The 26437-nt window shown below is 39.4% G+C and overlaps 1 protein-coding gene across 1 annotated transcript in view; it reads right to left on the reverse strand.

Annotated features, from left to right (window-relative positions):
- uxs1 (UDP-glucuronate decarboxylase 1) overlaps positions 1–26437 on the reverse strand; it is a 78401-nt gene that overhangs the window by 14288 nt on the left and 37676 nt on the right. The window contains exons 9-10 of the mRNA XM_017704673.2: positions 17499–17620; positions 709–828 (exon numbers count right to left, since the gene is read on the reverse strand). Coding sequence (XP_017560162.1) covers positions 709–828; positions 17499–17620 — 242 coding nt within the window. The remainder of the gene's footprint in view (positions 1–708; positions 829–17498; positions 17621–26437) is intronic.

Here is a 26437-nt window from a genome sequence, read left to right on the forward strand (position 1 = left end):
CATGTGAAATGTTAAACAAAAAGTCACTGATTAAAAATTTGCATTTTTAAATGAATCACTGCATCAAGCAGTAGTTGCGTGTAAAGGAGGTGACAAAAGCAACCTCATGAAACACTTAGAAATACAACACTGTACAAATCTGAAGCAGTGCAGCATGTATGCACCTACCTCTTCAGTGCAGACTCCCAGTGTTATGACAAACTGCGCTACCTCAAAAGGTCATACCATAGCGAATATATATAGGTAGTTCTGCATATAAAACACTATGTAGGATATTTTTATAGCCTAAATCACCTTATCAAAAATGCTGTCAGCATTAAAACTGAAGCTGAAGTTCCTATCTGCCAGCTTCTTGTTTGAATTTTCACATTCCATCTCAAATGGTGCAGCAGTCACATACTGCCACCTCAGGCACTGTAATAATAACTGCTGCACCATTTAAGGTGGAACGAGGAAATTCAAACAAGAAGCTGGCAGATGGGAAGCCAACTTCAGCTTTGTGTTAAAACTACAAGTATAGTAGTTTTGACAGTCTGAATGTCCTTTTGTTCTAAAATCAGTTAAAAGTGGGAGATAATCAAATTGTGCAATCTGAACCTGACCTGAGCATAACATGAGAAATGATGTTTGAAGCCATTTTAGACAAAAATTTTAAGCACTAGTGCACAGCAGTGTGTTAGTTAATGAAGTAGAGTATGTGAGCCTCACCGTCAGCGGCTCCCCCTGTAGAGCCTGTAGAATGAAATTGCTGACCACTCGACCATCATTCATGTGCATACGAGAACCAAAAGTGTTGAAGATTCGTGCCACTCGTACCTCCACCCCCTCCTGAAGGACAGAAAAATAATAGAACTGGAATGCTAGTTTAAAGGATGGACACATAGCTGAAAATGGCAAAGCAATATGAATCAGTACAGATTAAACAAATCATAAAATGACATACAGTGACAGCAACATACGTACATGCCCAAAGAAAGGTCTCAGAACAGGGTGCTCCATTCTGAGATTTAAAAGAAATAATTTGTGCCTAACTCTGCACATGTATAAAACCATTAAAGCTGTCATGAATCATTCATATTTCCAAGAAGAGCTGTTTTATCACCAAAGGTTCAACTAAAGTCATGCAAGAACCATACATTAAGCATACAAATGCAGTCCACTTACGTAAAGCAATTTCCAGCAAAGGTGATCACAGGTCAAGACACACTTTCATCACATATTCAATCACAGGGCAGTGTGAAATGGAAGGCATTGGTGATGGAGGAACACAGTACTTAAAGGGATATTAGTGCAGGCTAATTGTATCACCTGCCCAATTGAGAAACAGGGCTAAAACTAACAATTTGCTAATTAAGCAAATGGACAAAGAGAGGGAGTACTTATTTTTCGTACAGGCTAGGTTTTCCCATCCATCTAGATGACCTCATGATGGACCGTTAAGCATATCCAGAGTACAGCCTAACAAGTACAAGTACTAATGGACAACACTGGGATGTTTCCTTGCTCTGCTGAACTGGAGTTCATAGACGCTAAAGGAGCCATACTTGAAACACAGGTGCCTAGCAGCAGCAACAATTAACCATCATCAAAAATATACACTTCGTTTTGCATGTTTTGCAAAGGATGGGGACGTTATTTACTTGCACTGATCATTCACTAAACACACCTATTTTCTCAGCTTCCTGTTGTGGAACTGGTGTAGCCAGCAGGTAGTGTCTGTGGTGTGTATGGCCTTTAAACCACAAAACGTTTGGTCCTACCTTTCTGATTGTAGTTATAGGTTTTGAACAACAAATGCATGAATTAATCAGACAACTTTTCTTTCCAACAGACTGCTATTTTACTGCTACTTTGATTTTAAAAGCTGATGGGAAACAACTGACAAGTCAACAGTTAGTGACTGCCTTTGGACTTCGGATTGGATTGAGATGTCCTTAAAAGAAAAGCACTGAATTTGAGAACTGAGAGGAAAAACAATAATCACGCAGATAACCAACAATCCAACAATGCAAGCATATTATATGCCTAAAAACATTCACAAACTTATGTCCAAGATGGAATTCTGAATTCTGATGGAAGTCTGTGATTATATGGACCACCTGCAAGACATTCATAATAGCAAACACATGGGTAAACCAAGTGATAAATGCCTAGCTTAGCTTAATTGAAAACTCATTGCATTCTTTAGAAAACTTCATAATAAATAAAAGACAAAACACAAGAGAGCTCTAAGAGCCATTTAAAGCAATGCCAGTTAATGAGCAATCTTCATGGATGTATTTCATGTTAGATAACAGTAACCAGCAAACAATAGATAACAGACCAGATTCATAACGAATGGCGGTGGTACACCATGCTAAATATGCAGCATGGTAAGTAAGAGCTATTCATAAACTCTCTGTGCTGCTGTCTTTTTTGTTGCAAGAGTCAATCAAACCTCACATGGAACTGATTTCATATGTGTTAAAGACCCACACCAAGCTACACATATTAAGAAAAGAAGTGCTGACAAATAACAGTAATTTATTTGGTAAATATGAGCTGAATTACACAATGAAAAAAGATATGGGAGACAATTCAGGAACATATAGCAGCAAATTCAACACAAACTACTTCTGGCTGTCAAAGGTGATGACAGGTAAAAAAAAAAAAGGAAATATTAAAGAAAAAGCATTTAGATATTAACAGGAGTTTCTTTATCAGAAAATGTTACTGAAACTAAACAAAACATGCTTAAAAATCTTAGGAATTACATTTTATCTATCTATTATTCTCTTTGATACAATTGAAAGATTTTTCATTAGAATTATATAAGAACTGTTCATTATAATTGTAGCAATTTTTAATTACCATTAATTAAAGTTTAACATGGCATTTTCTGGAATCTCAGGAATTTAAATGTGAAAAATTTAACTCCACTAGTAAATATTAACTATTGAGTAGTGAAAGTTTAGTTTTGCTAAAATTGAATTCCTTTGTAAATCCATTGTACACTAATAAATATGTAAAATTTGGCCCATGGTTGGCCAAAAGCTGTAGTCAATTTGATTAGATGTCAGAATATAAACTGGTTCATTTACACACATTTGTGACTTGGCTAATCAGATAAATCAATCCTTTTAACACCATGTGAAGCACCTGCATGTATTACTTTGGAGAATAATTGTAATTAATTAGTAGTAGTAGTAATTATTATTATTAATTATTCTTATGATTATAAACATTTGCATTAATCTTCTTCATAAAGTGTAAGTAATGTTACATAATTGCAAACTCCTGTTGGCTAAAATAAGCTGTAGCTAATGAGACTATACATGAGAAACTACAACACAGATCCAGTTTGGCTCATAAATGTTCCGGAGAATTTGTGGGATGGGGTTCCGCTTGAATGCAAAGAGCTATGAATGCTGATCCATGTTCTAAGACCAGGTACAGCAGAATATCTACAAAAGGTGGAGTAAAGTCATAACATTAGGGAATAGTGGCTCCTATTTCACATTTCAGTGATGGGGTTGCAGGTTCAGGCAATACCTAGGTGGAGTGCCACCACAACATGAGCTAACTCTCCAGGTTGTGGGGAAATTGATGTGACTCACTTCTCAAGCTTGATGTAGTTGGAAGGGGATGTGAGTCGAATTCAAGGAGTAAAAAAAAAAAAAAAAAAAAAGAATTTAAATGCTATTCTTTCTAATTCACTTTACCTATTGCACCTTTAAGATGGAGTGTCATTTGACAGATTCTCATTTGTATTTTCAGACAGCACAGCCACACAGCACACATCTCAAGGACATTGAAGGTAATAAAAATGATAGAAGGTTTTGTTCCGACAACAGAGATATCTTAAACTAAATTGTTTTTTTTTTTTTTGTCATTTTTCAGCCTGTTGTATGCAGGTTTGCCCATTAGTGCTACAGTAAATTGTGCATAAATGTGACACTGAGCCTTTAGACCACTTATGTGAAATAACCATTTGGTAGTGTTGTGAATGCGCTATGATTTAGTGTGTACAGCACCTCTCACTCTGTTCAGTGAAGTCTAAGGCCTAATTCAGTCTTGCATTACCATGCTAATGAAATGTGCTTCTTGTGTTCAATGAGTTCTTGTCAGTAAAAAAAAGCTCAAAGAAGCATGCAGCATACGCATTATAATAGAAATATGTGTTTAATACACTTATATTTTTATTGTGAACTTCTTTTGTATCTATGGCTGGTCAGGGCAGGCTAAGAGACCTCGCGTGTGAATCCTGAAAAAGTGGCTGAAGAGATAAAAGACCAGAGACTGAATTCTAAGTGCAATGCTGACCCTGAGGCTGGATTTGTATGCTAATGTGGCAGTGCTGCATCAGATCCATGGCAAGAATAGAAGCTGCAGCTCAGAAAAACCCATTCTGTACTGAATACAACCCGCTGCATCCATACTGTCTGACTTTACTTACAAGAACAGAGAAATACAGATGAGGAGATGACAATGCATGGAAAAGAATATAAATGGACCATAAAAGAGAAACACAGCAAGACAGCTTGGAGATGAAAAACAGATATATAACCTCAGGTGATGTACAGATAGCCAAATATTTATAGGGTGGGTGTGTGCATGAATATAGACTTGCTAGAGCTGAGACAATCCAAGTGATATGAGATGCTAATATAATGAGACAAGGAGATGACAGGAAAACTTGAAGTATGTGACCACATTCTGCTAATTAGTGGCTAGCAGACCTGAGGGATTAAAAGGTGACAGATCTGCACTTTTATTGGCCTGCTGCTCTAACACATTCAGCAATGTGATGGACATGGATAAGATGTGAGTAGAGAGAGAGAGAGAGAGAGAGAGAGAGAGAGAGAGAGAGAGAGAGAGAGAGAGAGAGAGAGAGAGAGAGACAGAGAGAGAGAGAGAGACACAGAGAGAGAGAGAGAGAGAGAGAGAGAGAGAGAGAGAGAGAGAGAGAGAGAGAGAGAGAGAGAGACACAGAGAGAGAGAGAGAGAGAGAGAGAGACAGAGAGAGAGAGAGAGAGACACAGAGAGAGAGAGAGAGAGACACAGAGAGAGAGAGAGAGAGAGAGAGAGAGAGAGAGAGAGAGAGACACAGAGAGAGAGAGAGAGAGACAGAGAGAGAGAGAGAGAGACAGAGAGAGAGAGAGAGAGAGAGAGAGAGAGAGAGAGAGAGAGAGAGAGAGAGAGAGAGAGAAAGAAAGAGAGAGAGGGACTAATTTTTTTTTCTACAAACCATGTACGTTCAATACATCCAAACACATTATAAAGAGGGAGACTGGCTACTGGTTAAAATATGAATGAGCGCTCGTAATGGTCAACACGGCATCGGTTTGCAGAGTCCCATCTTTTAAGAAAAGAAAAACAATCACCTTGCTGGTTAGGCCGCAAGCAGAGGAAGGTCTACAATATTGTTAACATTGTTTCAATATAGCTTCAAGTATTTAGGTGTCTCCCCATTCAATGAGATGGGAAGCTGGTCTTGTATGTCTGGGAATAACTCTGGAGGCATTACCAAGATGGTTGCTGAGTGAACAGGCTTTCCTATAAAGGACTTTGGGTTAAATCTTTGGCGAAAAAAGAAAAGGTAATCACAGCGCAGTTCAAGTGGTTGAAGTTTAAGTCTTAATTTTGAATCACAATTACTAATAAGTACTAATAAAGAATACAATTGTGTCACACAAACTCAGCCCACCCTTTGCAGCTATAATAGCTTCAACTCTTCTGGGAAGGCTTTCCACAAGGGTTAGGAGTGTGTTTATGGGAATTTTTGATATTTTCTTCCAGAAGCGCATTTGTGAGGTCAGACACTGGCTCACAGTCTCTGCTTTGCATTGCGCTTGGTGATGTAAGGCTTGTACACAGCTGCTGTACAGCCTTGGAAACTCATTCCATGAAGCTCTCTACACACTGTTCTTGAGCTAATCTGAAGGCCACATGAAGTTTGGAGGTCTGTAGCGATTGACTGCAGGAAGTTGGCGACCTCTGCGCACTATGCACCTCAGCATCTGCTGCTCTCTGTCATTTTACGAGGCCTACCACTTCATGGCTGAGTTGCTGTCGTTCCCAATCGCTTCCACTTGTGTTATAATACCACTCATAGCTGACTGTGGAATATAAGACATAAAAGATTGGATGTCAAGCAATTTTCTGCTACTTAACTCAGATAAAACAGAGGTCCTGGTTCTTGGTTCAAAATAAGCCAGAAACAAACTGTCTAACTTAACACTTAACAATCTCTCAGTTTCATCAAGCTTATCTGTTAAAAATCTTGGTGTCGTGATAGACGCTGATCTGTCCTTCGACACACATAACTAATATCACTAGAACAGCCTTCCTGCATCTCCGCAATATCGCTAAATTAAGAAATGCATTAGCCCTACAGGATGCAGAAAAGCTAGTTCATGCATGTATTACTTCAAGGCTAGATTATTGTAATGCCCTGCTGTCTGGATGTCCCAGCAAAAGCCTTAATAAGCTTCAGCTGGTCCAGAACGCTGCAGCCAGAGTCCTCACAAGAACCAGAAAGTTCGACCATATTAGTCCAGTTTTATCAAACCTGCACTGGTTACCAGTCAAATTTCGCATTGATTATAAAACTCTATTACTGACATATAAAGCTCTAAACAGACTCGCCCCTCAGTACCTGAGTGAGCTCCTCTCCCACTATGAACCATCACGCCTACTTAGATCACAAGGTGCTGGCTTACTACTGGTACCTAGAATTAACAAAGTTACATCAGGGGGAGAGCTTTCTCATACAAAGCCCCCCAGCTCTGGAATAATCTTCCTGTTAATGTTTGGGAATCAGACACAGCCTCAATCTTTAAGTCTAGGCTAAAAACTTATTTGTACAGTCAAGCATTTGGTGATTAGTCTTCCCTGTCAGGTCTAGACCTGCTGGAGTCTCCACTGCTCTGTTTTACTGTAATCTGTGGTCAGCCACTCTTTACAGAACTGTGTTTTTTCTTTCCTTTCTCTGCCGAGCTGATCAGCTGCCCATCCTGTGCGTCTGATGCTGCTGCCTCTTCTGCCTTGATTGGTGCCGCTGCTCACCAGCCTTCTGGACAGGTTTGACCACCACTGAGCTTCTTGCTGTACAGCGCTGTGCAGTCCTCACCCTCAGATCTTTTCTTCTCCCACTTTACTATAATACTTCATACTAATAATGTTTGCTGTCCGGTGTCGACCAGAGGAGGATGGGTTCCCCTTCTGAGTCTTGGTTCGTCTCAAGGTTTCTTCCTCTTTTAGGGAGTTTTTCCTCGCCACCGTCGCCGCTGGCTTGCTCATGGGGGCTCGGACACGGATTTTCTTTCTTCTTTTCTCTTCTCTCTGTAATACTGATTGTTTTGTAAAGCTGCTTTGTGACAACACCTGTTGTAAAAAGTGCTATACAAATAAATTTTGCTTGCTTGCTTGCTATTTAGTAGTGAGGAAATTTCACGACTGGACTTGTTGCACACATGGCATCTTATCTTGGTACCACACTGGAATTCACTGAGCTCCTGAGAGCGACCCATTCTTTCACAAATGTTTGTAGAAGCAGTCTGCAGGCCTAGGTGATTGGTTTTATACACCTATGGCCATGAAAGTGATTGGAGCACCTGAATTCAATGATTTGGATGGGCGAGTGAATACTTTTGAAAACTTCTTCTTATTACAGATATTTATCACTGATTAGCTGTTTTTGGTTAGAAAAAAAGTCTGTATTACTTTTAACTGTTTCTGTATTTTAAAGTCCTTGTAAAGTAAGGATCTTAACCAAAGCAACAAAAAATATTACATAGCATGTAAAATAAAAAAGAACAACTTTGCAGTTCTGCAATTACAAACTGTACTGTTAGCCCCCATTCAACCCCTCCTCTTGAATGGTCAGGACCCCCACAGGGCCACCACAGAGCAGGTATTATTTGGGTGATAGATCATTTTTAGCACTGCAGTGACACCAACATGGTGGTGGTGTGTTAGTGTTTGCTGCGCTGGTATAAGTGGGTCACGCATCAATCCTGGAAACAGCAAGCAGGGTTTAAAAGCCACACCCACATAACAGCAACAGAACATTTTTTGGAGTGACGCTGAAACCAACTACATACTGGGAAAAATCAAGAATTTGAATATTCTTTATCTTCCAGATGATGTATATTCATATTATCTGCTAAAGACCCTAAATTTTACCTGAATTTTATGCCACGTCTTATTCTGTGAGTTTAGTGGTATATTGCAAAGCAGAAAAAGGTTATTGCCTGTCTCATGTATACTTGGAGTTTTCCCATTATCTGATTACCTAAGATCATGTACATGTCCTGAATAATATCAGATTTTCTGCAATTGTCAGATCATTGCATTCATGTAAACATTTGACGTCTACCAAATTACTAATCAGAGTCAGCAATATGCATGACACAAATACACACAAACAAGTACAAGGACAAGTTTGTATACTAAACATAGAACTATTTTCAAGTAGCCAGCAAACAATATGCAACTCTGAATTAAGAAATTCCCCTCTAGTACTGTGCCACTGCATTCAACTAATTGCTCTGGAGACACGCACAAAGAGACAGCAAAATAATCATCTCAGCTTTAATGTGATTTGACAAGCTGTCTAATTATCACCAACTAATTGAATGTCTTCACAATGCAGTTTCAACATTTATATTCTATTAACCCTCCCTACAAAATACCCTTGACTTAACTGTCTTTGACCAGATTTACAAAATTCACCAGCAGATTTTTCCTGACATTAAGAATAAACAGTGTGGTGGTGTTTATATTTACATGTTTATAAATTCTAGCTGCTTGTTTTACTGCTTGCATGATATGCCGCTTTTTGTGACTTACAAGCACCAGAAGTGATTCATAACACTTAATACTGCAAAAAATAACTCCTGAATCACTGTGCCAGTAATTTTCCAAGTAAGAATCCGATGCAGTTTAATCCTTTTGTGGTGTTCGGGTCTGTGGGACCCATTTTCAATGTTTACCAAAAGAAACAATTATGCAATTTATTATTATTTCAACCTCAGATTCCTTGGCCTTTGCTCATTTTCTATGAAGAACATCTAAAATAACGCATTTTCAATTACTTCACACTGTACATAAAAGTGTGGAGGTCTGTATCCTCTCACTCTGTTCTCCTCCTATATGGCCTACTTTTAGTGTGTGTGTGTGTGTGTGTTTATACGTGTGTGAGGGTGGACAACATTGACAGGCTGCTTACTGGCTACTGCTGCTGAAGGAGAACCCTATGCTGGGCACTTGTGATATTTTAAACATCTGGTATTTTAATTTTAAAAATATATATATAGCTGTGTTGATTTAAAAAAAAATAAAAATAAAAAATAAAAAAATAGTACTGCAGTGAGTCCACCAGACCACCTAGTACAAAAATCCCTTGGGTGGTGTTCATGTTATTTTCTACACTGCTTCCAAACATTTGGTCACACATTCAAGTAACTCAACACACATTTGCATTTGTTAATCAGAAAATCTTACAAGTTTAATTAGGATGTTGGAATTAGATTTTTTATAAATGTATACTTATTCTGATATTCTATATATTTTCTGTAAAAAGTGTAAAGTTTGCCATACCTCTGCCAGTAACACCTGAATACTTTTCCTTTCTTTTCTTTTTCAGTTTTGCCAACACTTTTGACACTTGACAGTGTTGCATTTTCTATTGCATTTACAAATTATATTCCACACGTCTGCCGTATCTTTTCTGTGGTGTAATTTTTGGTACATATTCAAACAATTCAGTACCGTCAGCACTTCTTCCTTTGAAATTTATAGCGCTGTGTCTGAGAATTTAGTCTTTTTTTGACACATTTTGAAGTATGCTAACCAAAAACTACAGTGACTTTGAGAATAGCCCTTATTTATCGTGACACACAATTTGCATGGCATAGCGCTGTTAATGCCACATTTCATGATTCTAGACGAGTCTAAAAGGGCAAAGAATTTAAATAAGATCTTTTGCACCTGCTATATTGTGAGATTGTGAGTGTTGATTATTTTTGGTAAACAGAAAAGAAAGTGATGTACAACTTGGCATGAGGATATTACCTTCCTGTACATGTTTCTTAGTGAAGACATATCAGAGGGGGTAAGCAGAGACAGTTTTGTGCCTGATATTAGACGTCCCTGTGTTAAGACACAGATGTCTGCCGGAGGAAGCAATTTCACCCTTTCAGCCAAAGCTCTGCTCCTCACTTTTTAACAGAAGTCTGCCTCTTCTCTTTTAGCTGGTACACCTCTCCAAAGCAAGCCCAAGTTTCATCAAAGAGGTTCCTGCCTACTTTTTTCATTCCCAACAAAGAAATTAACATACTTTGGCTTTACAGCAAAAGATTCTGTCTGTCTATTATTGCAGTAATCCAGTAATTTTTATTATTTTGAGGATGAATTAAGTAAATCTGACCTGATTCAACTGAAGCATTTTATTAAGGGTAAGGGGAGTTCTTAGGGGTGTCTCCTAGAATGCTTTATCCATGATAAAATACCTACAATGCACAGCCTCATGTGCATGTCCATAATGGAGATTATAATATGGAAGTGTTTCATGCAGAAACAATAATTCTAATTCCTGCTAATGTCTCTTTGATTCCCTGTGTCGTTAGCATCAAGCACACTGTTTAATTTCCCATACAGTGTTGAATACTATTTAAAGCACATTTAATCAAAACATGAGCATTTGAAGCATGTAAAACATTCCATATTTAACATATTTTACTACTTATTTAGCAATTTTACAGTCTACCATTAAGCAAACATTTCAATTCAAAGCATTAGGCTAAATATTTATAGAACAGCAGCTTAGCCTGTTTAGCCTGCTGTATTTTAGAAACTGTCAACTCTTCAGTTTAAACAAAACCAGTTTGTGTTTATTGTGACTTTTTAGTGACTAAACTTAAACCACAAAAATTTAAAATACTATTAAAATAACATTTAAAAATGAATCACTATTCATTGAGAAAGTACATTTTCATTTTTTTAATAAAGTAGTTAGGTTTAATCATGTGAATGTAACAGCCCTATTGTTGTACAAATGTGAAGTCACCTGTGGATTCTGTAACTAAGTTTTATCCACTGAAACACAAACCATTAAATTACACAGCAATCATCAAAAGGAGAAATCCAATGCGCTATTACTTATTAAGCTCTGCATCTGAAACCAGTAGGAAATGTTATTCAAAAGAGAAACAGACAGACTGATAAATTTTCCTGTCTGATTTGGAAACTCACTTATCTTTTTGGAAATGTCATTAAATTTCAATTAAACGGAAAATGCTGATGTATTAGATTACATTCAAATCACACCATCTCTGTGATGGACATTAGCACAATTCTATGCGAATATGAAGGGGTGGTGGGGGGAGAATTCTCATGACATTACACAGTAAGCGAACGAGATAAAAGATGAGATCAGAGACGTACTGAGGGTCGACATACACAGATTTAATCTGACTCACTAAAGGCTGTTGCCAATCACTCAGGCTGGGTATTCAGAAAAGGGCTTATTTTTAAAAAGACTGGAAATGAAGCAGTCACAAAACAGAAGGTTATTTAACAAATGAAGGGAGCCCTCACAGATGACCACTGAATTTATTCTTCATGCTGTGAGTCATATTCATCAATTCCTTCAGTATGTGCAAAATGAGTACATATGTTCTCCAAAATGGTCCTTGATTACAACCCCAATTCCAGTGAAGTTGGGACGTTATGTAAAACGTAAATAAAAACAGAATACAATGATCTGCAAATGCTTTTCAACCTATATTCAATTGAATACACTACAAAGACAAAATATTTAATGTTCAAACGGATAAACTTTATTGTTTTTTGCAAATATTCACTCATTTTGAATTTGGTGCCTGCAACACGTTCCAAAGAAGTTGGGACAAGGGCAACAAAAGACTGGGAAAGTTAAGGAATGCTCAAAAAACACCTGTTTGGAACATTCCACAGGAGAACAGGTTAATTGGAAGGTGAGTGTCATGATTGGGTATAAAGGGAGCATCCCTGAAAGGCTCAGTCGTTCACAAGCAAGGACGGGACGAGGTTCACCACTTTGTGAACAACTGCGTGAGCAAATAGTCCAACAGTTTAAGAACAACGTTTCTCAAAGTGCAATTGCAAGGAATTTAGGGATTTCATCATCTACAGTCCGTAATATCATCAAAAGATTCAGAGAATCTGGAGAAAACTCTGCAAGTAAGCGGCAAGGCAGAAAACCAACATTGAATGCCTGAGACCTTTGATCCCTCAGGCAGAGCTGCATTAAAAACCGACATCATTCTGTAACGGATATTACCACATGGGCTCAGGAACACTTCAGAAAACCACTGTCAGTGAACACAGTTCGTCGCTCCATCTACAAGTGCAAGTTAAATCTCTGCCATGCAAAGCGAAAGCCAGATATCAACAACACGCAGAAACACCGCAGGCTTCTCTGGGCCCGAGCTCATCTGAGATGGACTGACGCAAAGTGGAAAAGTGTCCTGTGGTCTGACGAGTCCACATTTCGAATTGTTTTTGGAAATCATGGACGTCGTGTCCTCCGGGCCAAAGAGGAAAAGGACTGTCCGGATTGTTATCAGTGCAAAGTTCAAAAGCCAGCGTCTCTGATGGTGTGGGGGTGTTTTAGTGCCCATGGCATGGGTAACTTGCACATCTGTGAAGGCACCATTAATGCTGAAAGGTACATACAGGTTTTGGAGCAACATATGCTGCCATCCAAGCAACATCTTTTTCAGGGACGTCCCTGCTTATTTCAGCAAGACAATGCCAAGCCACATTCTGCACGTGTTACAACAGCATGGCTTCATAATAAAAGAGTGCGGGTACTAGACTGGCCTGCCTGCAGTCCAGACCTGTCTCCCATTGAAAATGTGTGGCGCATTATGAAGCGCAAAATACGACAACAGAGACCCCGAACTGTTGAGCAACTGAAGTTGTACATCAGCAAGAATGGGAAAGAATTCCACCTACAAAGCTTCAACAATTAGTGTCCTCAGTTCCCAAACACTTACTGAGTGTTGTTAAAAGGAAAGGGGGTGTAACACAGTGGTAAACATGCCCCTGTCCCAACTTCTTTGGAACGTGTTGCAGGCATCAAATTCAAAATGAGTGAATTTATCCATCTGAACGTTAAATGTCTTTGTAATGTCATTGGAATTGGGGTTGTATAAGCATTATGCACAAACCTATACTCCCATACAGTTTTATCTACATTCAATTAACTGAGACAAAAAACAAAAGCAATCACTTAGAGCAACCTAAGAATCTATATTCTAATTTCTTCACGCATACCAAATGCAGGTAATATAATAACATACACTGCTCAAAAAAATAAAGGGAACACTCAAATAACAAATCCTAGATCTGAATGAATGAAATATTCTCATTGAATACTTTGTTCTGTACAAAGTTGAATGTGCTGACAACAAAAATCACACAAAAATCATCAATGGAAATCAAATTTATTAACCAATGGAGGCCTGGATTTGGAGTCACACACAAAATTAAAGTGGAAAAACACACTACAGGCTGATCCAACTTTGATGTAATGTCCTTAAAACAAGTCAAAATGAGGCTCAGTATTGTGTGTGGCCTCCACGTGCCTGTATGACCTCCCTACAATGTTTGGGCATGCTCCTGATGAGGTGGCGGATGGTCTCCTGAGGGATCTCCTCCCAGACCTGGACTAAAGCATCCGCTAACTCCTGGACAGTCTGTGGCACAATGTGGTGTTGGTGGATGGAGCGAGACATGATGTCCCAGATGTGCTCAATTGGATTCAGGTCTGGGGAACGGGTGGGCCAGTCCATAGCTTCAATGCCTTCATCTTGCAGGAACTGCTGACACACTCCAGCCACATGAGATCTAGCATTGTCCTGCATTAGGAGGAACCCAGGGCCAACCGCACCAGCATATGGTCTCACAAGGGGTCTGAGGAGCTCATCTCAGTACCTAATGGCAGTCAGGCTACCTCTGGCGAGCACATGGAGGCCCTCCAAAGAAATTCCACCCGACACCATTACTGACCCACTGCCAAACCGGTCATGCTGAAGGATGTTGCAGGCAGCAGATCGCTCTCCACGGCGTCTCCAGACTCTGTCACATGTGCTCAGTGTGAACCTGCTTTCATCTGTGAAGAGCACAGGGCGCCAATCCTGGTGTTCTCTGGCAAATGCCAAGCGTCCTGCACGGTGTTGGGCTGTGAGCACAACCCCCATCTGTGGACGTCGGGCCCTCATACCATCCTCATGGAGTCGTTTTCTAACCGTTTGTGCAGACACATGCACATTTGTGGCCTGCTGGAGGTCATTTTGCAGGGCTCTGGCAGCGCTCCTCCTGTTCCTCCTTGCACAAAGGTGGAGGTAGCGGTCCTGCTGCTGGGCTGTTGCCCTCCTACGGCCTCCTCCACGTCTGGTGGTGTACTGGCCTGTCTCCTGGTAGCGCCTCCAGTCTCTGGACACGACGCTGACAGACACAGCAAACCTTCTTGCCACAGTTCGCATTGATGTGCCATCCTGGATGAGCTGCACTAACTGAGCCACTTGTGTGGGTTGTAGAGTCCGTCTCATGCTACCACGAGTGTGAAAGCACCTCCAACATTCAAAAGTGACCAAAACATCAGCCAGAAATCATCGGTACTGAGAAGTGGTCTGTGGTCCCCACCTGCAGAACCACTCCTTTATTGAGTGTGTCTTGCTAATTGCCAATAATTTCCACCTGTTGTCTAAAAAAAAAAAAAAAACACACCACCATACAGTAACAAAATTCTGTTCTGCTACTTTGTAGTTGATATTCTGAGGCTATAGTCAGTTTTGCTGCAAAGTTGTTTTTTAGGCAAACATCCATCCACTTTAATGCAGTCTCAGACGAGACTAAATTGCAAGTGATATCAGGACTGATGTTCTCTGAATCAATGCACCCAGATAAAAGCCTGTGACAATAGAGTTTTTACAACTAGGCAAAAAGAATGGTGAAGAAAACATGATTCAAACTGAGCAAAGCAGCAGGAACAAAATTATATAGGTAGACCCAGACACTTAATCCTTGAGAGCTCAGCTGTCTACACTTGCAAATTCACTGCTGGACAAAGACAGATGAGGAACTGGCTTCATCTGGCAGTTGCTGGCTAGCTTTATTAAATTTGTTACCTTGGATCGTGTAGAGCTGCAGTGGAGAAAAGCCAGTTTTGCACCACATTAGAAAAGCACTTCTATACAGCTATAAGTACATTTACAGATCAGTTACACAGATCGCTGCTCTTCCTGTGTCTCAACATCTGTCTCTATAACACAGTGACAGCAGTAATCAAACCTCAGGCAATTCAGGGGAGCTCATGTTTTGTGTTATTGAAGTATTTCTGGTTGGTTGAACCATGGTTGACAGTGCTCTGAAGCCAGACATAAACCATGCCATTTTAGAAACATTGTTCTTTGTGATTCACACTGTGTGAAAACACCATGCTACAGAAAGCACAGCCTCTACAGACAGCTCTGTCTTTATTCAAAATAACATGCTGCACACAAAGTACTGATCAAATACGCAGAGAACCTGAACAGCTCGGCTAGCCATACTGTAAAGTAGAATATTTTTTTTAAATAAAAAATCAACGTATTAACGTTTATAACTCCCTGTTATATGCAGTTAAACAGAGCAAAGGTGGCATATATAGACTTTGATAGGAAATGCTGACTTTTTCAACTAGACTAAGTGCCTCCACCCGAGGGGAACTGGTTATGATTGGGTTTTGTGTGCTTAAATCTAATACAAAAAACGCTAAAATACAAACAGTATATTGCTTGTGGGAAAATTCCAAGGCATAATATTTAAAACAACCACCAACTACAGAGTCAGTAACTCTGAAAGCAGACCCTGTATCTTTTGTTTGTAAGCATACACTAGCTCATGTCAAATGGTATTAAGTGGTATAAAAGAATTTTAATGATGTTGAGTATGAGTAAATGATACTCTGATTCTCAATTCACTACACTACATCAAATGATTGTAAGACGTCTTATAGCCTTATATTTTAAAAAGCCTTATATTTTTAAAAGTATAAATCCAATAACCATGCAGATAGTTAGAGTATATCATTTTATTCACCTTCCTGCTTCACAGAAATATTGAAATATTGAATAAAACACTTAAAATATCTTTTGGTGCATAGTTTGTAACATGTAAATCCACATTGCATCTGTTATTACTATATATAAAATAACACAAATTATTAGTAAAGTGATGCCAAACTGTAGAGCAGGATTGCACAAGAGGGGTGAAGATGCCTACAGCATATGTCTATTCTAATGACAATAAATTGGACTCTCGTGACTACTTATAATTAAATCTTTTAATCTAATCGTCACAAGAATTGATAAGACTAGTCCAGAAGTCTTCAATTAAAATTCAGTAAGATCCAGTCAAAGAAAATTTCCTCAAGCAAAGGTCTAGAACATCATAATGTATAACTTGCATTATGATTCAGTGCCATATACTATATACTGGATTAGTGGTTATATCAACATCTTATGTAATCAACAACTGAATGGTGAATCAAATAAAGTACAATTCAGTAATATTTCAACAATATTTATTTTCACTTCTCTTTTTTTAGAGAGCGCCATGCAAAATGATCTGACTCACGTTCTTCTCTACGACTGCTATTTCTCACCTCGTCCCTCCCCGTGTGTGCCTCACTCAAGTCTCGGTTCTCATCGTAATGCACAGATCTGACTGGCTGAGTAGCATCACGTGTGATTTTTACAACGCATGGGATTGGTCTGAGTTTTTCCAGGCCGCTAAAGCTGTACCGTGAATGCTAGAAAAAAGTTACGCCGATTAAAATAGGACCACCCTGTTGAAATTAAATAATTCTCCTTAGTTTATCGGTCCGGACTCGGACAGTTGTCCACTTATTTGTGACATCTGGACTAGTCAACTGAAAATATTTATGGGGACAGCCCTACATTTGAAACCTGCTACTACATAATTTTGAAGTCCTGAAGACATCACTGAATCTTTGAATAATTAAGCAAAATAAATAATGTAATAATATTTAACTGCTCTTGTAGGAAGCGAGCCAACAGTATTGTGTCAAAGCCTCCCAGCCCAGACACCACCTTATAATTTATATAATTTCCAATCAAAATTGCCATTAAGTGCAAGTTATTCTCTTTTTAGCGTCAGGGAAAAAAAAAAGATAAAACATTAAAAGCTATGTATTTAACAGATAATTACAAAGTCTTCTCACAGGAGAAGCCATTTAGACCCATAGAAATTTAGCTCATTTGTAAATAGCCTAAACAAACTGATAATTACTTAATGATTAACAATAATAAAGTATATCTACCAGCAAAATATCAAAACAAACTCATTTAAACAGTAACCCATCATGTAAACAAAAAGCCAACTGCATTCTTGTGTTATTTTAATTTTTGACTAACACAGATGGAAACCAGCAATACAGGTCTAAGTACCTTTACATTCAGGCTTACCTGCTTCATGTAGGCATAACACATGGTCTCAGCAACACGCTTCCCTTCATCATAACAAGCCCTCGGCCCAATTGGGTTCACATGACCCCAGTAATCTTCATTCTGAGGATGCACCTCCGGGTCTGTATGCATAGACAAAAACAAATTATCTCAACATCAATCTGATGTGACAAGCTGTCCAATTATGATGTTCTACTAACACATGTGGCCACAATCAAGAACATGCACATACATGCATACACATGTAAATGCAGTTTATAGCCCTCACAGTTGGGAATCACACTTTAACTCATCCGGCTGGGCATTGACAGCAGGGTGATGCACTGTAACTCTGAACCAGAAAAACAGCAAGCAAGCTGAAGCAGTGGAATTAATGCAGTGTGTGTGATATAAGTTTATAAGGTGTCAAACAGAGTAGTCAACAGTACCTGAGTGAGATCATCATTAGATGAGTGTTCAGCCCTAGGGGGTCTGTTTGCTTTACATCACTGTCTACTACACGCACAGTCGCACAACTGCTGCTAAGCCTTACACAACAGGCTGCTAATCTTCAAAGATATAAAAGAATGCTCAAGCATAACAGGTCATAGGCTGTTTTCACTCCTAAGTAGTTTGGTAGAGTTTAGGTTTTTGTGACATAATATCTTTTTCATTTGGTTCAGTTGGTTTCACACTGCAATAGCTAAAGTGCCATCTGCAATTATTAGCAGCAGCTTGTGCTGCAGGGTAAATATGAACTAAAGAAAAGGTTTGATAGGTCCATGGCAAACAAGGTACATGTGAAAGCACTTTGATACACTGATACTGCATCATCAGATACACAAATACTAACATGATATACATTATTTAACTGTAAAACACAATTACGAAGTATTAGCACAAACTCCATCATAAACTTACTTTAAATAACTGTGTGCATTGAGAGCATTCACAGTTTATAGCCTGTCTACACCACAAGTGAGGTTTTCCCATCAGTGCAGCATACTGAGCAATATTTGAATCTGGCTGGAGGCAAGAGCTGCCCTTTATACAACCATTGCAGATTCAATGCTGACCAATAAATTTGAGTCATATATGTCCGAAACATGCAGAATGGGTAGGCCATGATGGAGGATGAAAACAACAACTACAAGCACAGTACATATGCAAATTATGTGTGTGAGTTATAAAAAGACTTAGAATAAAAGGAAACAATAAAGAGCAGCTTCACCACATTTCATTTTTCTTTCTTTTAGGCACCATATGGGCCCAGACAAAGAGCGCAACAGCCATATGCACAGCTTTCAGCCTTTGAGCGAGGTAGAACTGTAGGAATGTGAGAAGCTGAATTATCCTCCCAGGCTTGAGTTCAATAGAATGCAAATTAAATTAAGACTGTATGGTGTGAGTGCATAAAGGAGGGTCTGATTAACTGAAATGAATGGTCTAGACTGCCCAATTACACAGAAATAGGAGAAACGACATCTTGTCCGTCTGGTTGTGAAGACTGAAAAGCCCCATCACAATCCTTGCCCCAACAGTTGAAATTGCCACGTCAAGAGGCGTCAGCCTGCACTGTTCAACACCCACAGCTATTTTTGACCCTCGACCACAGGTGTTTGCGACTGCAATGGTACCAAGAACTTCACAAATGGCAGGATGACATTACTATACCTGCGTTTTCAGAAAGTCCAGCATCAGTTTACTACACCATGTCAAAAGTCAGGTCAAAGGGGGGCGCTAGCGAGCCAAGATGGAGTAGAGACGAGTATTTCAGAGCTCCGGCAGATTTCCTAACATTTCACTGTTAAAAACGACCAATTCATACAGAACGTGACCAACATCAGTCGTTAAAAGTTTCGAGCTTCAGAAGGATAAACAATATCTCACGCTCGTCGCTAAATGGCAGATAAACTTCGCAAATTTAAGTACGACGGCAACACATCAAAGCTAGCAGCTAGCACTAGATCGACGAGGCAGCGCACACCAGAAGAGAAAGACCCACAACGCAAAAGCTCGGGCATGAGTGAGGAGGTAAAAGCTGAGATTTTAGCCTCCATACGAGGTGACATTTCCAAAATCATAAGAGAAGAAATACGGGCTGCGCTGTCTGAAGACCTCGATGCTCTTAAGGCCGACATTAAAGCAGCGCGAGCCGAAATTGCTAGCAACGCTACCACAACACGAGCAGAAATCACCTCTATGAAAACAGACATTGAAGACGTGAAAAGTGGACTATCAGCGTGGTCTGATGAGGTATCTACATTGCAGACCACTGTAACTGAACTCCAGAGCGAGCTAGCGAAGCTACGGGACAAGTGTGAGGATATGGAGGGAAGAATGAGGCGCGGAAACATTCGCATAGCCGGCATTGACGAGCGGCCGAATTCCGCCAGCCCTAACGAGGTCTCCAAAATTATCAAAGAAGTGCTGAAGATGGATCGGGACGTAAAAGTTGACCGCTCACACCGAACAGCTACATCCAAGAAACCGCGAGACAGTCCCCGCGTTATCATTGCTAAGCTGCATAACGACGGAGATGCCGCTGACATTCTGAGAAGAGCCAGGGACCACGCCCCGCTAACCTACAATGGCAAAAGGATCGCGATATTTCCAGATTACACTGCCAGCGTCGCCAAAGCTCGAGCTGCTTTCACGGAGGCACGGAAAGCTCTACGAGGACGGGGCGACGTGCGCTTTGGATTACTTTATCCAGCAAGATTTAAAATCACCTATAAAGAGGACAGTAAGGAATTTCGAGATCCCATAAAAGCCATGGATTACATCAAAGAGACTATTCTCCCCACTACAGACACTGAAACTTAAACTTGCACTAAAAGCTACGTTGAGGCAACTTGCACCCTAATGCTCGAACATTGTTTTGCCTTTGTTTTAAGTTGCCTTTTCAACTAATAATTGTGAGTATGAACGCTTTGTTTTTCCATAATGGTAAGTTTCAGGAAAAATGCTCAACAGTGTTGCGTTTAACTACTCCCCTTATGTACAGTTAAAGCTAGAATTGCCTTACACGTTTTGTATGAATATTTTTTGAAGATCTCATATGTCGTTAAAGTATGTACATTTACTTATATCTGCAGGAGCTTGAACTCCTATACATTATTTCTTTATATTTTCTCCTATCACTGGTATTGCACACAGCCAATCTTTGTGGCCTGTGTTTGTTGCCGCTCTAGGGTAGTGGCTAGGGACTTAAACCCACATTCTGCATCATGTTAGCAACATGTAAAGTTAGAGAAAGTTGTGTTTTTTGCGTTCTGATCCTTCTGTTCCCCGAGGATCTAACTACACTTAAACAAGCAACAGAGCATTTGTATGTCACTCTTGCAAGGTTTGGAAGTATTGTTTGGCAACGTCGTGGCACCCGCATTTTACGTCTTTATTTTGGTCTTTGGCATTTACCTTACCCAAATGACCAGTCCTGTATGTCAGCTGGTGGTCTTTGCCTCCAACACAATTTCTTAATGTCAAATATCTTATAAAATAGCCATGAGCACATTAACCGTAATAAGTTATTATGTGAAGGGTCTCCATAGTCTAATCAAAAGGAAGAAAACATTATTGCAACTCAGCCAATCAAGGTGTCAAGTAGCGTTTCTACAGGAAACACACCTATCAGATGATGAACATAAGAATTTGAGAAAGTCTTGGGCTGACAAAGTTTATTACTCATCACATTGTTCTGGTAGGAAAAGGGGTGTGGCCATATTAATACATAGGCAAATTAATTTCACCGAAACATTGGTATATAAAGACAGGGAGGGCAGACTTATATTGGTAAATGGGACAATTGATGGAACAGCAGTATCATTTATAAATGTTTACGCTCCCAACGAAGACATACCGGGGTTTGTCAAGTCAGTATTTAACACAATTGCAGAATACAGTTCCGGTCTGCTGATTATGGGCGGAGATTTTAATTGTGTCATGTCAAACTTAGACAGACAACCCATTTCTCAAACACCCATATCTAGAATGGGTAAAATGCTTAAAAACTTATCCACAGAAGCCGGATTGGTGGATATATGGCGGTCCAAATTTCCCAAAAAGAGAAACTTCACCTTTTATTCGAACAGACATGCATCTTACTCTCGGATTGATTACTTTTTCACGGCTAAAGCTGAGTTACACAGAATCGAAGACATTACAATATTGTCCATTACAATCTCTGTTCATGCACCTGTTGTGATCCAGTGGGACATAGGCCTGACTACACCATGTAGGCAATGGAGACTTAACGCCTCCCTTCTTAATGATAAGGATTTCATTGCTCTCATCAAAACAGAGTTTAAGAATTATTTAGATACAAATAGAACACCTGAAACATCCCCTATTATGTTGTGGGATTGTGCAAAGGCTTATTTAAGAGGCAGTATCATCTCTTATGCAACAGCAAGAAAAAGGCAAAAGGCAGCCAAACAGCAAGAATTAGAGGAAAGAATAAGAGTTCTGGAACATAAGCATAAACAGGGTAGATCACCCAATATTTTGAATGATCTAAATACAACCCGCAGAGAGCTCCAGGCCTTATTATCAGAAAAGATTGAGGGAAACCTACGTTTTGTCAAACAACAGTATTATGAAAATGGAAATAGGGCAAGTAGACTATTAGCCTTTAGACTTAAAAAACAGCAATCCTCAAACGTAGTTCAAAAGTTAAATCTAGGAGATAAATCTATTGTAAAACCGAGAGATATAGCTGAAATGTTTGCAGAGTTTTATAAAATCTTGTACCAAGATACTGATACCTGTTCTGATGAGGCCAGTATAGCAAATTACTTACGAAATATAAATGTTTCTGAATTACCTGATACAGTAGCTAAAGAATTGGATAGGCCAATTGAGGAAGGAGAAATAAAACAAGTCATTTCATCCCTCAAGAATAATAAGTGTCCTGGCCCAGATGGTTTCATAAATGAATTCTATAAATGTTTTGGAGATATCCTCACTCCGCCTTTGCTGGATGCATATCGCTATGCTCTAGAAACCAAAACAATGGCACCATCGTGGTCTGATGCAACAATAGTAGTGTTGCATAAAGAAGGTAAGGACCCTACTAATTGTGGTTCATATAGACCATTGTCTATGCTTATTGGAGACGTACGTATTCTAACAACTATACTCGCTAGACGATTAAATTACATAATAACCCAAATTATACATCCAGATCAAACCAGATTTATTACTGGGAGGCACTATGGAAATAACTTACGTCGTCTATTGAACATTATATCTCACCAAAAAGAGAAGAAGTCTAACACAACTATAATCTCTTTAGATGCCCAAAAGGCATTTGATCGCGTGTCATGGAAATACCTAATTCAGACATTAAAGAGGTTTAAATTTGGGCCCAATTTTGTAGATTGGATACACACACTCTATTCATCCCCGCAGGCGGCTGTCAGAGTCAATGGTTTTAGATCGGCAAGGTTTAACCTAGAGCGCGGCTGTAGGCAAGGATGCCCTCTGTCACCCCTTTTATTTGCAATAAGTATTGAACCGCTGGCCCAACTTATTAGGGATGATGACGGCATTAGAGGAATTTTGATTGGCACAGAAGAACATAAAATCTCACTATACACAGATGATGTTCTATTATATTTGACAGAGCCTGCATCATCAATACCACACTTAAAGGGAGTGATTTCCATATATGGACATTTTTCTGGCTATAAAATAAACGTTGATAAGACGGAGGCAATGGATGTCAATGGCAATGTCCCACTGATGGTAAAGCAACAAAGTGGTTTTAAGTGGTCTAAAGAGGGCATCAAATACCTAGGTATTAATATCCCTTTTTCATTACATGATTTGTTTCACGCTAATTACAGTAAAATATTGGACATAATCTAAAATGATCTAGAGCGGTGGGCAGCGTTACCTCTCTCCCCTTTTGGCCGTATAGAAACTATTCGTATGAATGTTCTTCCAAGATTGCTATATCTATTCCAAATGTTACCAATAGTAATTCCTAAATCCACATTTGTTGAATTGGATAAAATAATCTCAAAATTTATAAGGCAAAATAAGCGCCCCCGGATAAAATACAAAACAATCCAAAGAAGTAAGGCAGAAGGGGGACTCAATCTTCCTGTTCTAAAATACTATTTTTGGGCAGCTCAATTAAAGCCATTAATCTCATGGATCCAAAACGACACTCATACACGATGGCTGAGCATTGAACAAACAATGAGCCCTGAACCGTTAAAGGTCTTGCCATTTCTAGATATTTCAATAAAGGGTCTGTCATTGTGGACTAGAACCACACTCAACATTTGGAATAAAGTTAGAGCTGCATTTAAGTTGCCTAAAGCACTTTCAATTTTAACCAGCATTGGACATATTAAATCCTTCACTCCTAACAGCTTAGATAAAGGCTTTGGGCTGATCAGGGGCTCATGTCTATTCATCAGTTAATTGATACAAACAACCTTATGTCCTTTGAACAACTACGTACACATTTTCAACTTCAAAAAAATGATTTCTTTAGATATTTACAGTTGCGCTCTTTTCTGACTACACACAAAGAATGGGAAAGAGTGCTGAACTCCACACCAATAGAAAATCTCTTAACCCAATTTCAAAAAGGTGAAGGGGATAAGAATTTGATAACAAAATTTTACAAGGTATTTTTATCAATGAGCCAACATGAACCTGTTCAAACAAAAGAAAGATGGGAGGCAGAGACGGCCAAAACCATTACTGATGAAATGTGGGGGGGGGGCATGGACAGAGGTACATCAAACTACAAATTCAAATATGTGGCGGGAATTTAAGTGGAAAATTATCAGCAGATATTTCAGGACACCGGATGTTGTCGCTAAGATGGACCCTAGAGTACCGAGCTTATGTTGGAGAAACTGTGGCACAGCAATACCTAACCACACACACATCTTCTGGTCATGCCCTAAATTACAAATCTTTTGGGACAAGGTGTATAGGACTATAAATCAGATCCTCCAGGAAGTCATACCAAAGGATCCCACCGTTGCATTACTCGGTATCTTTCCAGCAGGTATACAGGGTAGAGCTAAATTATATCTCTTAAATATCTTTTTTGTAGCAGCCTTGAAATGCATTACTATTAAGTGGATGCAATTAGAGCCACCCACCTACAATGTTTGGGTCCAAAAAGTTGGCGAACTGTACCAAATGGAAAAAATAACATACTTACTAAGACTCCAAAAGCATATTTTCAGTTTACGGTGGGACTGTGCTAGAGCTCTAATCAGGTAATGCCCCAGTTAGTAAACTTGTTGCTGGAATGTCGGGTGCCGCGACCTTGCCACTTCAAGTAGATATTTTATTTAATCATTCATTTATTTTTCCTACTCTTGATTTATGTGATGCTGAAACCAAATGGAACCTGTTGTAAAACACTATTCTGAGATGTTTATTGTATTTTACTGAATGTCTGCACAATGCTCTCTAATTACCATCTGAAGTACAGTTGTATGATCTGCTCTGTTGTTAAAAATTCAATAAAAAATTTTAGTTCTAAAAAAAAAAAAAAAAAAAAAAAAAAAGTCAGGTCAAAGTTTATGTATATCGTGCTTTTTCCTTTTAGGTGTTGTCGCAAGCTAGCTTTACAGAAAAAGCAAGGTGCAAGTCCCCATGAGCAAGCCAGTGGCGAAAGCGGCAAGGAAAAACTCCCTGAGAGCAAGAAGAAGAAACCTTGAGAAGAACCAAGACTCAAAAGGGAAACCCATTTTCCTCTGGTCAGCATAAGAGAGCAAACAATAACAAAAGAGCAATACAAAGAGAGAATAAGGTTTTAACATTAGTATAAAATATTATACAAAAAAGGGGAAAAGCAGGTGAACCCATGGCTATGATTAAATAGTTTGAGTCTGTGCCACATCAGAAGGGTCAGTACAGGCAGGTGAAGTTTGCACAGTGTTGTACAGTAGGAAGCTTCATGGTGCACAAACTGGTCCAGGAGATGGGCAAGCAGTGGGCATCCGGCAAATGAAGCAACAGCATAAGACCACACAGTTTGGGCAGCTCAGCAAAGTTAGTTCTGACATCCATGATGGATGAATCTGTATATGGCAGCCCTGCAGTGAAATACTCACAAAAACAATCAGCCCTATGCATCAGCATGGTTTGGGATGCCAGTGGGTTGCACTGCCGTTTCTGCCTTATATGTATCATTGCTTCCTTGACCAGTCAGTAATACATCGAAGTGAGAGGAGGCACCATATATAAAGAGGTGCTCTGGGGCAATATTCCAACTGTACAGTGCTATATCACAAGCAGCTTGAAATTCTTACAGGTCCTGGATAATAACTATGTGCTACTTTTTCCTGGGCCTACATAGTCACCCGATTGCACATTGACTGATGTGCCAGAGACCACTAGTGGCTAACATAGACAAACTTTGCATTATACAAACATGCATTTTCATCTGTGGTGGATACATCAGATATTGAGTACTATGTATCCTGCAAGACTGACCATGATGTATTTTTCATCACGCATGTCATGTATCATGAGCAAATCAGCTAAATAAACATCACTTTAATATTTTATATCTTTCTTCGAGTTGCAATTTCAATGGTCAGTAATGTAAATAGCTCTAGGGCTGTCCAGAAATATTAGAATACCTGAAATATTAGTTTGGTATTGGCAGTGGTATTCTTTTCTGTATTTAATATTTGGAAGCTTTACATTTTTAAAGCCCTCTCCATGGATCACCACCTTATTGTGGTGGAGGGGTTTGCGTGCTGGAATGATCCTAGGAGCTATGTTGTCTGGAGCAAAAGCTCCTGGTAGGGTCTCCCATGGCAAACTGGTCCTAGGTGACAGGTCAGACAAAGTGTGATCCATAATAACCCTTAAGAAAAGGCAAGAACAGGACTTGTGTACCCTGCCCGGAACAGGGTTACCGGGGCCCACCCTGGAGCCAGGCCTGGGGGAGGGGCTCGCCAGCGAGCGTCTGG

Source organism: Pygocentrus nattereri, chromosome 6 (assembly GCF_015220715.1).
Source record: "Pygocentrus nattereri isolate fPygNat1 chromosome 6, fPygNat1.pri, whole genome shotgun sequence".
In the NCBI taxonomy this organism is placed as follows: Eukaryota; Metazoa; Chordata; class Actinopteri; order Characiformes; family Serrasalmidae; genus Pygocentrus; species Pygocentrus nattereri.